General features: G+C 49.4%; 5 protein-coding genes across 5 annotated transcripts; 1 reads left to right on the forward strand and 4 right to left on the reverse strand.

Moving 5' to 3' along the window:
• Positions 1-21: 21 nt before the first annotated feature.
• BU24DRAFT_428593 (uncharacterized protein) lies at positions 22-1,244 on the reverse strand. Its single transcript, XM_033529514.1, has 3 exons — positions 723-1,244; positions 313-654; positions 22-257 (listed from the first exon to the last, which is right to left on the reverse strand). Exons 1-2 carry the CDS (start codon positions 1,014-1,016, stop codon positions 484-486), a joined length of 465 nt encoding a protein of 154 aa, XP_033378042.1. The 5' UTR covers positions 1,017-1,244; the 3' UTR covers positions 22-257; positions 313-483.
• BU24DRAFT_428595 (uncharacterized protein) lies at positions 1,106-2,693 on the reverse strand. Its single transcript, XM_033529515.1, has 2 exons — positions 2,132-2,693; positions 1,106-2,078 (listed from the first exon to the last, which is right to left on the reverse strand). The coding sequence occupies exons 1-2, from the start codon at positions 2,636-2,638 to the stop codon at positions 1,290-1,292; spliced, it is 1,296 nt and encodes a 431-aa protein (XP_033378043.1). The 5' UTR covers positions 2,639-2,693; the 3' UTR covers positions 1,106-1,289.
• Positions 2,694-3,911: 1,218 nt separating this feature from the next.
• On the reverse strand, positions 3,912-4,599 carry BU24DRAFT_81083 (uncharacterized protein). Its single transcript, XM_033534662.1, has 2 exons — positions 4,174-4,599; positions 3,912-4,113 (listed from the first exon to the last, which is right to left on the reverse strand). The coding sequence occupies exons 1-2, from the start codon at positions 4,499-4,501 to the stop codon at positions 4,097-4,099; spliced, it is 345 nt and encodes a 114-aa protein (XP_033378044.1). The 5' UTR covers positions 4,502-4,599; the 3' UTR covers positions 3,912-4,096.
• Positions 4,600-6,200: 1,601 nt separating this feature from the next.
• Positions 6,201-10,219, reverse strand: BU24DRAFT_455634 (glutathione degradosome). The gene is made up of 8 exons (XM_033531382.1): positions 9,793-10,219; positions 9,473-9,600; positions 9,217-9,396; positions 9,036-9,161; positions 8,854-8,985; positions 8,236-8,802; positions 8,002-8,188; positions 6,201-7,955 (listed from the first exon to the last, which is right to left on the reverse strand). The coding sequence occupies exons 1-8, from the start codon at positions 10,130-10,132 to the stop codon at positions 6,400-6,402; spliced, it is 3,216 nt and encodes a 1,071-aa protein (XP_033378045.1). The 5' UTR covers positions 10,133-10,219; the 3' UTR covers positions 6,201-6,399.
• A 2,710-nt stretch (positions 10,220-12,929) lies between these two features.
• BU24DRAFT_81111 (uncharacterized protein) lies at positions 12,930-14,804 on the forward strand. The gene is made up of 2 exons (XM_033534663.1): positions 12,930-13,290; positions 13,402-14,804. Exons 1-2 carry the CDS (start codon positions 13,234-13,236, stop codon positions 14,614-14,616), a joined length of 1,272 nt encoding a protein of 423 aa, XP_033378046.1. The 5' UTR covers positions 12,930-13,233; the 3' UTR covers positions 14,617-14,804.
• The last annotated feature ends 1,344 nt before the right edge of the window (positions 14,805-16,148 follow it).

The raw sequence follows: 16,148 nt of genomic DNA on the forward strand, positions 1-16,148 counted from the left end.
ACGACATCTCATGCCCTATGTAGATGATCAGACCCCAATCAGATAATCCAGAACTTTGAGTTGATGTCTGTTATTCATCATTAGCTTCAAGGTGTCTGTCAGGGTCAGTTATCACGAGTCAAGGGTTGGGGATCTCTTTATCCAGTAACTCCTTGATATCTGAATCTCTCTTACCTACCCTATCCGTAAATAGCATCCTATAAAGGCATTGCTTTAAACCTGAAGTAATCCTAAAAATCGGAGTTATCAGTCAGGAGGTAACTATGAAGATAGCGAGCACAACCTATACACATATCAGACTAACTGCCAAAGGATATCATCATGACTACCTCTTTCATCCCCAACTATCCAATCGTTCTCGGACCTCTCTTTGTATTACTAGAACCTAATCGCGAATGGTGTGAACGCTGTGACCGTTCGTTTGTTAGCGAGGATGCCATGTGAGAACACCATATGAAATCCAAGAACCACTTTGTGTGCGACTCATGTTCTTTTGATGGGACCTCTTATGACTGTGGATATGTATGCCGTCAGAGCAACAACGGAAAGGGTTTGGTCTGGTTTAACCACGAGGAATTCTATGACCACATGGAAAAGTACAACGTGTGTGAAGTGTGCAACGAACATTTCGATACCCCATCGAATCTCGCAAATGTGAGTCAATCCTGAAATGGTTTTCTCCCGTCTCATATCGTATTGTTGACCTTGTGTATTTGATGTAGCACAATTAAGTCCATTTCCCCCGCGAAGAAGATTGTCCAGCCTGTGGCCAAGGCTTCAAAACATTCGCGCATGTAATCCTCCACATCGACTCCGGAGGTTGCCCCTACCGGACTATGCTGGAGCTCAACAGATGGGTAGCGCTGTCCTGGGACTGGCACGAGTATAGCGATCCGGCGTTTCGGCCCGCCATGTTGCGACGCATCAATGTTCACGACCGTCCGGAAAAGAATAACATATTTCACTGTCCACGTTGCAAGCAGAAATTCTCGTTTCTGTCGGCGCTCATGCAGCATGTTTGGAGTCAGTCGTGTGGTATCTCGTTCGATTCTAGACCGATAAGGAGGTTGGTTCGGTATTTGAACATCAAACTTCAAGTTTATTGATTATTTTCTTTTCTACTGGCGTCATAATTGAATGTTCATTTGTGTTGATGGCAGATGGCCATGTACCCGTGGAAAGTGTATGTATATTTCCGATCCGCCGCCATTACTCCATTTGCAAAAAGCAAAATCTACAAATCCCTTGTTTGAAGGATTTGCAAAAATTGATCAAAAGCTGATAAGCGCTCAGCCATAACAGTGTTTTGCGTATCTCCAGTCATCAAACCATTCCCAAATCAGGTCGTCGTAATAGTTCCAAGAACTGTTCAATGGGGGCTTCCAATCCGGATCGAAATCACAAGTGAACATATGCCGAGTGTACATGAAATCGTCAAAGAACGGCGGTCTGTCCTTGACATCGAGCCCCTGAAGCTCGGTTTTTATCCGGTCATTGAGCTTCCGTTCTAGCCAGCGGCGCCATTCCTCGTCAGCGCAGAGATATTCGCCTTTCAGAACGATGGACACGAAGCCAAAAGGAGGACGGATCTCGTATTGCACGAAGTCGTGAGAGTTCGGGCGTCTACCAATTGACACATGTGCACACTCAATCATGCGTGTTTGCAACTCTGACGGTGGAGTGATCCCTTCCACGTCCAATTCAATCTTCCAGGTCGACTTGGGGTCGCCTGATAGCTTGTTGCATTCTAGAGGAAGCTGCTCCGGGTATCTCTCCATTCCCGGTGCCCATCCCAATGGTTCTTCTCTTATATTCCAGCCTCGGAGCAGGTACTTCTCGACATACAAATGTTCTTGGCGCGTTCGTCTTCCTAATATAATCATGTGTCTTTTGCCAAAGGTAGAGGCTGGGAACAGGCAGTATGCTGCCTGTGAAGAGATGACATTGATGACACCAGTGTTGTGAGAACCGCCCAGTATGACAGACATGGGCGGGATATGGCAACGTATTACTTGGATCCTCGACTCCTGGCCGCCATCCCCACGCGCCGGCCTGCTCAGGTCAGTGATGGAAAAGACCTAAACTGGTAAGCATAATTGCAATTATTTCCTGGGATCTGTACTCTACACACTCCGTCTAGGCTTTGCGAGTTTGTGTAATTGCCATCTTCGAAATATTGATTTGTGACGTTGTATCCCTCATGGTCTTGAAGGTCACCTAGAAGCCCGTCTAGGGCGTCACCAGATGCATTGACGTAGATATTGAGATCGGAGTCCAACCACACCGTTCGAGCGAAGAACTGGAGTGCGAATCCGCCCGAGATTAGCGCATCGAGCCTGCCCAACCACCCCCGAAACCGGACAGGACGATCAACGAAGCGCAACAGCTTCTGGTTGATATTCCAATGCGTTCTGCGCAGTCTGGAGTATACAGTCGCTAGACCAACACATGTACGAGAGACTCGTATAATGTCAAGGACGTCTAGGCAATAGCAAATCTCGTTGAAGATAGGGTAGGGAGCTCCATCTCCGAGTAAGCGCACAAGAAGGTTCTGATGATTACTCCTCCTGGCTGCTTCTTTATTCATGCTGTGTGCCGGGGTTGAGTGTTTGGTGTAAGCTCGAGTTTGGATCTCCATTGCTTATCGCAATATGACTTGGGGGTTCAGCCTTGTCGATAGGGCCGACTTCCACCCGAGGTTCGGGGAATGACTTGGTAGAGTATTGGTAGCCAAACAACCCTTAATATTAGAGCTAAATACAGAAGTAACTAAATACCATATCGTAAGGTCTTGACCAGTAATATTGATCATTTTAGATGCAGCGTGAGATGATAATAGTGTCTCCGCAAACTGCATTCTCCTTCAGGTAAGGGAATGTGAGAGTGCAGCCTCAAAGCCTTCGGAAACCAGTACCAGCGGACGTCAGCCGTTTGTGCTTGCCATCATGAAAATGGCACGAAGATGCACAGTAAAAGTTGGAAGTATTATGACTTTCCGTATTGTACTAATACTTGATTCTCGGTTGATTTCCAGGTCCAATATCACACAAAACCACAGACGCCAACTGGCCCCCACTGATCCTTCTGTCCATAACGAGTGATGCACTCGTTGTGATCCGTGGCGTTGAAGCAGCATGATCGAGTCCGCCTCAGACACATTGTCCGCAGAATCTGCACCTTTGGCGACGAAGACTCCTGAGGCTATTTTGATATTTAGTACACACTGTGCACCAATAAAAAAGGAGCGGGGTAGAAATAGGAAATCGGGCGATTAACGCTCACGTAAGAATGCAGAACGTCTGCCTTCTGCACTCGTTGCTGGAGACATTTCGGCTGTCGGAGTCATTTCGAAACACTGAGAATAGCGAACCGAACTCGGGTCTTAAATTGTACTTGTCTGATGCTCGAACTTTGATACCCCTTGCCGCATCTCTCTGGACATAGGAGACGCCTCATCTGGGGCCGAATGATATCGAATGTCACTGTACATCTGGAGTTTGGATTGAGCTCCTCTCGGATTGACATCCTGGGCGTCAGTCGAGTTTCAACGAAGTGCTACGATAAAAATATATTCGTTCAGGCACAATATTACCAGGCGATCTGAATCGGAGTTGATCCTAATGATGAAGATGGAGGCAAGGCATATCTTGCTATGTACTTGGGATATTACGCGCCGTCTTCGAAACTCTCTGCTCTGTATCAACAGATATCCAATTCCATATACCATAAAAACCTAGATCTCGGATTAATAAAAAGGAATTATAAACACCTTTGACGTGCAACAAATGAAAAATGTAGGAGTTAATTGAGAAGTAAGGCGGTGGTCCCCTTGGGTAATATTTCGCAAAATGTTAATGAAATCGTGTTGCAGGGAACAGATTCTGTACATAGTGAATCGACAGAACATTCCTTTCTGCGTAAATTGTTTAAAACCTTTTATTTTTCCTTGGGTATCACAGAGGTGGCCTTCCGTCTCCTGTCTTTATGTTGATACTTGGAAGCCAGATCGTTCGTCTCCAAAAAATAAGGCATCCCAGTTCGCTTTGGCTAGAACTGTCCCTACTCCCGCGTGTCGGTTGCCTGATACGCGCGATTTTCAACAGAATTGCTCGTCTGTACATTAGATCAGTAAACATCAACATTTCAACCACGGTAGAAACCATTTTTACATACGACACCGATATAATGCCCCGACTTCGCAATCTCTCACACTCATAGTCTTGCTACATGTCATGTTGTGAAATGCAGTACAGAGCGCCGCGGCCATTTTATCTTCACATTCCTCTTCCGGCGGTGGTTCGATACAAGTGACCTTCTCGGATGCTACCATGTTGAATAATTCCGCTAGTGTCTTTCCCGCCCTGGAGCATTTTTGGACCACCTTTGGAGGCTCGGTGTGGATTAGGAATTGCTGTGTCGGATAAGAAGCGACGGTCAAGCTGAAGCAAAGCGTGAATGTTGCGAAGATGGTGAAAATGGTAGTAGTGAATGCCGAGTACATGATGAAATAGTTGACTGAATGAGTGATAACGCCGACGAGTTCAAGGAAAGGTTTCAAGGAAAGAGTTAAGGAAAGTGAGGATATCGAAAGGAAGGTTGTGTGGTGTAGTAGATGGTCTTGCTCTCAACAATGCCATAAGGAGGCGAACAGGAGCCTTTTAGATTGTGGCTTGAGAACAAGTATGGTACCAGTACATCTAGGCCATAGTACGGCGCAGCATAGCAAAGTGGTCTTTCCCGCGTCGTAGTTTGGGAATTTGTCCCTGAGTGATCTGACACGTCTGCTTAATAAGGTCTGCTGCTGAGGTACATGTGGCGCAACGAGGTGACAGAAATAATGTCAAATGCTCTGTGTCCTCGTCGTGAAGGCTTCTGCACGCTGACATGCGAATTTGCCAGGTCTTGTTTCAGATGTAAGCCAATCTTTGGAAAGGTATCTCTACTTCGATTTAATAAAATCACAATCATCGTATCGACAACATGAGCACGTAAAAGGCTTGAAATATCATCGGAATCATAACGAGTAACTATAAAGTGTTGCCGAGTTCGTTAAAAGTGGAACCTCGCTACCCTTCTTGGCCTCTTACAACCATGCCCCTATTCACCCGTCACTTTGTAAGTCTCGGCAGCAGTTTTGATGGAGAATCATGCCATCAATTTGTGGGGTTATGAATCTCCACTGAAAAAGCATTTAGTGTCATGTACAAAGACGTTAACCCCTTATGAGTTCGCGAAAAGGTGCGCACTGTCTGCATTCATGTTCCCGTCATAGCGTTGTACGGATTTGGAAAACACCATGGATTCCACGATGGATCTAACCCCCTCACACGCCAAGCCAATCAATAAAATGTGGTGGAATGAACGGTATTATACTGTGTAAGTGTGTAATTATCCACTGGGGCCAATCCGTCGTTATGCTAAACTCTAGTGGCCATTCCAACGGCCCAGGAACGAGTTCGTGTTTCCTGGTGTCTAGTCAGTGCCATCGATCATGTTTCCAATACTGTGGGACTGGGATTTGGTTTGATAGTTTTCGGGTGGCAGGACGCAAGACTACTCGTATCGTTCCGTTCCATGTCCTCGGAGATGTCTAAGGAGGCTACTTGGGAACTTTGTATGGTAAAGATCACGATCACGATTTGATCCTCACTATGTTTAGAAAGCTTGATAATTTACCTAGGTACTCTTTGCGTGCTTCAATTTCGGAGATTTGATTCGTATATCTCATAATGCACACTGGGCAGGTAACTACTTCCCCATTGCGGTATCCTGAAGTTCGAATCGTCGTCCATCACGCGAGCAAGGAGGTTCAGATCATCTGACTAGAAATTCCTGACTGATACTAGCGAACTCCCAGTGCCATACCCCTTATGCAGAATGGGTCTTCTAATCAAAACTACGTATTAACCTACGTATTGAACATGTGTATCTTAGGTATCACATGTTTCCTACTTGTCCCTTAGATATTGTGGCTATGGTATATAGTAGGCTAGAGTCAGGCTTCCCATCTGAGTACCTTACATACAAGTGTTATGATCACGTGATGCTCTGTGAACCTCTTCTTTCCACTGTGGTAGCATCAGATATGAACGTGTCTGTACGTCCCGGATGTGAGGCTTCGTTTTGTATTCTGTTTTTCCTTTGCGTTCTTTGTCAATTGACGTTAAGGGAGGAGGCATGGCTAGAGATATAAAAAATACGTATTTATGATAGAAAATATTCGCTATAGGAAAGCCAACGGGCAACGGAAATCTATAGTGTAGTCTCTAGAAAATAGTTTTGGTCGTTATGCACGCCTTACATCTTATTGCCAGGCCTTGGAGCCATTCATCAACATATCAATCCCCCATAAGACTCATAATAGGGCACAAAGTGCTATCACTCTCCCGCTTTCTTCCTCTATTTCCTAGGCAGCTCCCTAAACACCTTCTTGAAGATCCGCTTGCTGTTGTACAGGTTGACGAGCCTGAGCCGCTCGTTGTCCAAATGTGCGCTGTCGCTCGCCTGGCCGCACGGCAGATGTGCAGCCGGGGCGTCGAATTCTTTCTCGAGGAAGCGGATAGAGGGGATACTGCCTCCCTCGCGGATGTAGAGGGGTTTGCGGGCGAGGGTCGAAGGCGCGGTGGTATCTTGGTTGGTTGAGGGGGCACCGGCTTCTGTGTCAGCTGTGGTGGGGGAGGAGGAGTTGGCGAGGGTGTTTGATGTCGTTGGGGAGGGTCGGTGGTCGGTGGTGGTGATGGCAGGGGATAGTGGCGACAAGGCGGTGTCTGGGGATTTCAGAGCGGGGATGGAACTGCGGCGGCGGTTGAGTGTGGGCCCCCAGACGGATTGTATGGCGGACTCGAGAGTCTGGAAGATCTCGTTTGTGTAGTCGCCTAGCCAGGGTTCAGCCTGGTGGTCGATAGTTACGGTGAGGGCGTTCTTGGAATCGAGCTGTGCGAATTCGGAGGAGAGGTAGGATGTCATGGATTCGGCTACTTCGGAGATTTCTTGGTTGGGCACAAGTCGGATGGAGATGGATGCTTTGGCGAGGCGGGGGATGATGGTCGAGTTGTCTGGGCCAGAGGTCTGGAAGCGATGGATCGTAAGAGAGGCCTCTCGCCATCGACGCATGAGTGACTGTGCAAGCTCTTCGGGATCTCCAAGGTCTGGATTGCCCCTAAGCAAGGTCTCTGTGATCTCGGCGTAGAGTTGCTTCTCGTCAGCCGTGAGTGGCAAGATCGGGTCGTAGAAGCCAGGTATCAGTACTTTGCCGTGCGGGCCAGTGAGTTTGGAGAGAAGCATGACGAGGTCTTTGAGAGGTTCGTCCAGTAGAGCACTGCCGTCCACGCCACTATGTAGATCTGGATGCCGACTTTCGATCTGGACTGTGGCATGGATCACGCCTCGTAGGCCGTACGTAATACATGGGACATGGTCGTCGAGCCAGTAACTGTTCGCCAGCAGGATCCAGTCCACATCTCCAATCAAGTCCTTCTTGGCCCTGATGGCATCTTTGAACCCCCGAGATCCACTCTCTTCTTCTCCTTCAATCAGAAAGATGATGTCAGAATCTAACGACTGCTCATTGGCCAACTCATGTGCCGCATATATAGCAGCCATGATAGGTCCTTTATTGTCCGAGATACCTCGACCGTATAGGTAGCCACCCTCACCAGTCAACGTGAACGGGTCGTGTTTCCATTTGTTGGCCTCGTCTTCTGCTGGGATGACATCGTAATGGCCGTAGAACAGGATTTTCTTTCTGGAGGATGCAGTAGCAGGGTTGCCCCTGAACTTGGCGAAAACGATGGGGTTGTAAGGTTCGGTGGTGTTGAGCATCTCTGTGGCCGCGCCGAAGTTCTGGAAGACCGACCGTAGGAACGATGCACCTCTTCTGCAGTCTGCCCGATACTTGGGCAGGGATGACACGGTCCGAAAGGAGATGAATTGATTGAGCGATTCGACCATGAGATCTGAACGAATTAGCGAGCGCCACATACATAGTCTGAACACACATACCATTGTTGTTCCGTCGAGGCGTGGAGGAAGGACCTTCGCAGTCCTGAATGGACCAAATGACTATAGTACTGTCATTGCCGCCTGTTACGAACGTTGGTTTGTGGTTGTAATTGGTAAAAGCTGAGGCAAGGATAAGGCCGTCATGAGCTTGAAATGTCGATACGGTTTCGTAGTGCTGATTGAATTTCTGCAGCACATGTTAACTTTGTCCATCCTCGGTGTCGTAAAACATACCTGAACAGTCCCTTCAATGCCACCAGCGAAGAGCAGACCACCACCGAAAGTCAATGAAAGGACATCCCCAGTGCTCGCTTTCAAATTCCTGACAAGCTGCCTGGTTTCAAGGTCCCAAACATTGACCTCACCATCCAGCCGCCCACTATACAGAAAAGAGCCCTCCCGCGCTAGGGACAGGATAGATTCACCTTCCTCCCGGCCATCCTCCAGTGTGTATATCTTGCTTATAGCACCCCCACTTGACGGATCAATCCTCCATAGTTGAATCCGCCCGTCACCACCTCCTGAGACGAGCACTTCTTCTGCTGGTGAGTCCGGTAGAATCTTCTGTCCCAAGAGCATGCAATATACGTATCCATAATGCGCAAACGTACAAACGTCTTGTTTGTCGATTTCGAGGTTCTGGCCTCCTACGGCGTCCCGAAGCTTATTTTCTGCGCCAGTGGGCCTTGGAGTCCTAACTCCACCAGGACCAGCAGAGTCGAAGAAGCGGTCCACGCGTTCGGATGGGTGGGAGGTAAGTGCGGGTCGAGGACGTGAATCTTTTTCTTTGAGATCGTACCACTGGTGTTGTCAGTCTCAAATCTTGTAGGCGAGGGATTGGCCAAAGCCGACCTGTATACTGGCATTTTGCGCCCCAAGATACACCGTCTTGTGGTAAGATGAGTATGCTACACAGAAGATATCCCCAACATCGTAGGTCGACCAAATCGCATATAACCGGAGAAAGGTAGTGGTGCTCCAAACCTAGAGCCGGGTCAACGGACATCTCGGGCCAGGTGCAATTGAATGCTTACGTTCACAAAAGGATCTGTCGCACTCGAAAATAGAAGTTCCTGGTCTTGCGATAGACAAAGACCAAGCACACTGCCCCTGTGGGCCTCAATGACCTTTTTGGGTTCATAGGTGTCCAAGCTGTATACCTAGACGCTGTCAATGCCGCGCGCCTCCACATATGGAACAATCTCCTCCACTTACCAATATCTCTCCTCCCTGAGTTCCTGCGAATATGTACGAGGCGGACAGGGCAAGCGCAAGGATCGATTTGTCGTGCTTCATGCGATGCGATAATGAGGGCTGCCGGCTCGGGGTGGGCACTGGGCGTGGAGTGCCATTGAAATCATGGTGGGGCGGTTCTGCCATTGACGAAAGGTCAGCCTGGATCTTGGGTATGTATGGGTGATTCCGAATAGCTCTTTGGCATCGTCACGAGAGAGGTTGTCGTCGTCGAGACCTGCTTTGTTAGGCGCATGTGGGCAGGTGGGCGGGCTATGACGAGATCTGCCGGCGCGGTTGGACCCTGACTAGTGCTTCGGCGGTCCGATGCGGCGCCCGCAAGAGGTGGTCGCTGTGGGGTTGAATCTTGGGACACTATCATCATTGGAATGTTTGATATACGTGAACCATCCATTGCTGAATATCATGCGTTTCACTCTGGCGTTGATGGTACGGGACAATGCGAACTGCACGTGGCGAGATTGTGCGAAAAGTCCGGGGAATAGAATGTGTGGTTGGCCTAGCTGACACCCGTCATGGCCCAGACAATTCACGTACCTTTCCCATTTAAGCTCCTTGACCCCAATGAGATGTCCTTTGATGTAATCGATCGCGAGTAGTGGCACATGACTCTTCCTACGCCGCTGCAGGCAGAGAAACTATGAAGGATGGGAATGAAACCAGCAGCTGGAGGGCAAGATGAAGAAGAAGGGGATGCGGCGCTCTGGTGATCGTCAGTGACTACCGAATCTCGGCGTGCATCTGGCGGTGGAAGTCCTCCAATCGTGCAATTGTTGCAGTCGTCAGGTACATCACGGGAGGAAACGTCGCAAGAAGAGTTGGAGCAGGTCGAGAGTAATGTCTCTGAGGAGGACAAGTTTGAGTCAACATCGGCCATGACTGACCTGTGCTCTGTGCGATGATGATTTGGGGATGGCGAGCGATCTCTGCGGTATGGCGAGATCTGTGTCCAAATAGAGATGACTGTCTTCTCCTGCTCAGTGCCGTTGCTGGACCAGAATGAGAGAATGTAGTTTATTATGTACTGCTTCTTATCTCTGTTCTTTGCTCGTTTCACAGGGACTACATAAAGATTGGGACAAGAACTTTATTGAGCGGTCTTCCGTAGTTGACTGCACATGCTGTCTTGACTTGTCGTCCATCCTGATTCCTTGGGCTGCCTTGCCGCAATTCAGCGACGGCACATGTACCGCCATGCTTTGTTTGTTCAACAATGATGAAGAACCGGAACCTAGAGAACGGACGGCATCCCTCGTGATGCGAATTGTACTTAGCTGTTCGACTTGTATCTAGACCAGTAGTCCCAGGGCGTTTGGATGCGTGTAGCACAGCGCATTCCGTCATTAGGGTAGAACCACTCGTAACAAGGGGTTCTCTCCATAGGCGGGGGTTTCCCTTGTCCTTGCTACTGGGTTTGGTTCAATTGGTTGCAGGTGAATTGAAAAGTTACCAAAACGAGGCCGCAGCTCCACGAGGGAGGTCGTTGCATGAGCCTCAGACTTCGCAATCTTTTGCTCTGCATACCTTGCCGTTCAGAGCACATACTCACACTCACAAATACACAAACAATTCACCGACTCCCGTGGGTCGGTACATCATCGCCGATACGACGTTCGGTCAGGGTGGTGGACGCCAGGACAGAGTATTTGGGGAATTGTACTATTACCTTCTCGGCATGTAATCGGAAGACACCCGTTCGACACGTCTGATTGCTTATGCCACATCATCAGCGGTGGCAGACTCTTCCATTAACCGGAAAAAGCATGATTAGAGGCGCCTCGGAACATGTTTGGGAAGGGCCATGCAATGCATGATGTTGGGTACCGCCTTTGATTGATTTGGCATAGTAGGCCAGCGAAAAGGTGCTCCTTGTGTTGACAGGATGGGAATTATGTTGGTATGTTGTCATATCGCATTTTAGTGCGTGCGAAGATTGTCTGATTGGGAGTGATTACGCAGCGTTAGCAAAGCTGGGTATGCTGGCAGATTGCGTGCAGAATTGAGTGGAGGTGAAGAAACGAAAGACAGTCACTGTCGTCTTGGATCAATTTCTGGTGTATTGAAGGCGAAAAAGCATCACGTGAAGAGATACACCAGCCACACAGCGACACAGCCACTCTTCTAGCAACTTTTCATTAGTCGTCTTCACCTCACACCCTGTTCCTTGTCTGATTCTCCCAACCGTGGGACGGCGTGGGCGGGCAGCTGAAAGTACGAGACTACGGGTCTCTCGGGACCCTGATCCTCAGGTATTCGGGCTGTTCTTGTGCCTTTGTGTCCTGGTGCGCGGCAGATCGTCCACAGGCCAGACCATCCTTTGCGCAAAAGGGTACCAAGGAGTACGTAAGACAGCAGAGAGGCAAGCAAAATCAACGGCAGACGGCAGCTGAGAGATGAAAGAGAAGGCGAACCGGAGTACGGCTTGGTACCAGTCGTACCGTTACTTGGGCATCAATGACGGCGACCGCGATGGCTGGGTACCACGAAGGCGATGATGATGAGGCTGCTGCTTCCGATGCATATTATTATAGGTATGGTGATCTGGGAGAATTTTTCCATGCATGGCGCGCATCGCCCTGTTGTTGTACATGTATGTGCTGCACAATATCTGCGAGATCCGAATGCATTGCATCAATAATCTGTCCGTTGACTGGGAGAGCAATCGACCACCCTGGCGACGTCCATGTCTACTCCGACAGGCGACAGCACTCGCATCAGCTAGATTTCTCATTTGGGGTTATTTGTTCCAGCACGCGCCAATGGGAAAAAGGAAGCGGATGATGAAGCTGCACGGCGATACGCTGCCCGCATATACGGCGGCCATGGCTCCATGGGCCTCCCCCCAAAGAGTGGTGGGAGGCTGCAGGCGACAACGCAGGCAAAAAGGCCCGGACCAAGAGAGACAACAAGTTACTCCGCAGGTACAACGAAGATGCCTTCAATTCGATAATACCGGTATTACGAGTTGTGATAATTCATTGAGCCAGGCCAGCAGTGGCCAGCGACTAAAGACTAGCATGCCCTTGGAACGTCCTGTTACAGAGCGACACGCCAACCAACCTCAATTATCCTTCCGCTTTCCCCGGCCATGACTTGACACCCTAATGCGCGCGCCCCCTCCTCCAATGCCCCGTTCAAACCCGTCCAATGCCAGTCCAAGACGTCTCATGCTCACGATACTATGACTGCGGGCACGACTTCTACTGGGTCGATTTGCAGTCGAAGTCCTGAACCCATTCCATTCCTGTATCCCTCTCTAGGCATTCGCTCTTCTCTCCCTCTCCAACGCCCTATCCTGTCCTGTCCTGTGTGGCTACATCCGCGCGCGCCATTAAGTTCAGCACCCGTTATTTGCTCATCCGTTATCATGGGCCCTCGCCCGCATCATAATTCCCTTCCCTTCTTCTGATTCTACTGCAGCTGCATCTCTCTTCCCTGTCTTTTGTCGTCGTTGTTGGCATATTAGGTACCAAGCTACCTTGATACTGCATACTACGAGTACAATTACTACGCACATACATGCATACCTAGCATACTACCAGGCCTCCTAATACCATCTACTTGCCGCCTCACTCTTTCTATAGAGGGGCACGAGTCACTATCAACCACACATCGTCACCACTACTCAACATCAATCAAGAACAATCTCGCTTTTCGCCTATATCAAGATTTGTTCATTCATACATTAAATGTTTAAATAAAGGCTCACCATCGCCGCGCTGTTAACGACCTGCCCCACTACTGGTGCCAGTCCGGTGCCGAAGCGTTGTGGTCCTGATTCATTCAATCTTGACCGTACTTTTGACCGCCTCTGCACCCTTTATCGCTAGCTAAGCTACCGACGACCTATCTACCGACTACCTACTACCTCGTGCGCCTCTGCCGTTCTACGTTCCACAACCTCACACATCGCGAGCTCTTCACTTTTGCTTTTACACATAGCAGCGTGCAGGGCAGCTGCATTCTTGGTTCGCCAATATGGGTGTTGGAGAGACGATCACCATCATTAACAAGTCAGGCAAGGTTGTCAAGAGCGTAAGTAGTCATCAGTCCATGCATGCATCCACCCACCCATCCACCCTTCTCACCCGCACCTCCTCCTCTCCCCACAAAGCTGTCAACCGCTAACCCTCCAATGTCCAATAGAGCCGACACATTGTCGATGTTTTCAAGGAGGCGCGCTCTGCCTACCGTGAACGTAAAGCTGAGATTACCGCCGAGCGCAAAGCCGCCTATGAAGAAAAGAAGCTCAGCGAGGGCATCAAAGCCGTGCGCATAGAAGATAACGATGATACCCGCTCGCGCGCATCGTCGCGACACTCCAAGCACTCGAAAGCCACCCACCGTTCCAAATCCCACAGGCACCACCCCAGACCTCCAATGGAGCGTGGCTACACGGATAGCTTCTACGCAAACGATGATATTCCCCACAAGAAGAGCAGTCGCAAACATCGCTTCGAACAAGATCTAGCAGGTGATGCCAGAGAGGGACACCGCCAGGAGCTGCAGAGAAGGCACACCGCTGGGCCAGTGCAGCTTGCTACCCTCAAAACGGAGCGCTCTAAGTCGGTACATGATATTGATATGGACCTCGCATACGGCGATATTCCTCCTCCACTTCCCTCCCCGCGCTACGACGACGGTGAATTGCGAGAGAAGGCCTCTAAGCTCACGGTCCTGCTTGATGAAGCCAACTGCCTGCAGCATTCCGTTACGACCATGATCGACTCTCTTCAGAAGAATCCCGATGCTCTTGCCGCAGTAGCATTGACGCTTGCGGAGATCAGCACAATCGTTGGAAAGATGGGCCCTGCCGTTCTCCCAGTTCTGAAGGGCAGCTTCCCCGCAGTTGCCGCGCTTCTCATCAGCCCTCAATTCATGATCGCTGCTGGTGTTGGCATTGGTGTCACAATCGTCGCTCTAGGAGGTTTCAAAATTGTCAAGAAGATTCAGGCTCAGAAGGAGGAGGAGAAGCCTATTGCTATGCCTGCAAACGGCGGGGAAGCTTACCAATTGGACGAGTTGGAAACGAAGGAGCTGAGTCGCATTGAGCTTTGGCGCCGAGGCATCGCGGATGTCGAAGAGCAAAGTGCAGGTACCACAGTTGACGGCGAATTTATCACCCCGGGCGCATCCCGCCACCTAGTTGCCGCAGGAGTTCTCGACGAAGAAGACCTCAAGTCTCGACGAAGTGCCAGGCTTGAGCAGGATCGCAAATCACATCGGGCCAAGTCCGTCAAGAGCGCAAAATCAACCACATCAAGACGCAGCCATACTGTTAAGGAGGGCAGCACGAAAAGCAAGAAAAAGAAGGAACCGTCTGGACTGAGAAGCATTTTCCGTTCACACACCATGCATTAGGTGCTTTCCCATTTCTCACATAGCGTTTGGCGTTTTCTTTTGCTTCCTTCACAACTGCAAACGTTCTCATACCAGTTAGACCAACAAGGGTTGGCAACAACGTTGGCGTAATTCACTTTCGATATCCTTCCTTGTATTTGTTTTGCATCATTCATTTTGGCGTTGCGAAGGCTTCCGGACATTTTCTTCTTATCACTGCATGCATCATCGTCCTATCTTGGGGCTGTACCTCATGATCGTCAAGCTCAAGGCGTACGATACACATATCTAACCGTTTGTCAACACTTCAATTTTCTGTCTCATCTTGCGTACTCCCGTGACCAGTTCTAACTAAGCAATCGTTACAATCAATGGAATTGTGCAGCACATCTAACATTACATAGCAACCATTTGGGCAACTTTAAAGACAATGATGAGACAACAAAGACAGCTGTGTGCACTCTTTGTGGTCGCAAATCTTTGTACACTTAATCTACACGCCAATCGTTGTTTGACCATCAAAATGATTGAAATAAAAAACCGACAAACCCTCTGGCATTGGATATCCCACAAGCCTTCTTATTTCCTTCTACGAACATCATAGTCTTCCCAAGAATTTAGAAATCATATTCGAAGAGGGATCACAGGTCTTCAACTAGTAAGTACACCCAACATGAGATTAGATGTTAGACGATGCTAACGCGTTTGAACAGTGTCAGACTCCGGAAATCAGCAGCACGGCAGGCCGTGGGATTTTTCAGTGATTTTGTCCGGTGCTGGACATAAGACTCAGTCTTTCTCATCAACAATTTCTGACGCAGTAGCGACTTGTGCGTCTGAAGACCGGAGATCGGAGGATCCATCTTCTCAATCCAACAACGATCACGACGGATTGGAAGAAATCTCCAATTCACTTAACGATGACTTGAAAGATTCGGTAATCTACGGCTATGACCAGTTCCCAGAAAACATCGACGCCTTCATCAACGAACACTTCTTCTTCTACCCAAACCTCGACGCATATACCCAGTCGCAAATAACTCTCACGCTCCAAAACATCGCCTCGCACTGGGGTCTCCTCGCCGCCACCGAAGCCATCCCCGAGGATATCCTCCCAACTGAAAAAGATATCAGACGCACAGACGTCACCCCCGAGGACCACAACCGATGCCTCCACATATACGCAGATCCGGAACCGACAGACTTGCGACACTGGCATCTGCGAACCCTATCCGCTCTGCAGTGCCTCGCGATCGAGTTCCCCTTCGAAGACGGCTGCGAGACTGTCCGTCAGTGGATGTCCGATGTCGTGGCGGAGAGAGTTGCGCGTGATGCCTTGTCTCCCCGTTTTCTCACCTACAATGATGTTGAGAGCATGGTTATGATCGTTGATAACGATCGTTCGCATAGGGGAAGTGACTCGGCGGTTTCATCTAGATCAGTCGGCTCAGTACGTTCGTTCGGTTCAGCAGATTCACTGCCGTATGACGGTCCGCTTGGATCGACTACATTGGGTGGTTCGAGTGGCTTAGGAATGTCGCCTGGTTCGGACA

This window comes from Aaosphaeria arxii (assembly GCF_010015735.1).
Source record: "Aaosphaeria arxii CBS 175.79 unplaced genomic scaffold BU24scaffold_13, whole genome shotgun sequence".
NCBI classification, from domain to species: Eukaryota; Fungi; Ascomycota; class Dothideomycetes; order Pleosporales; genus Aaosphaeria; species Aaosphaeria arxii.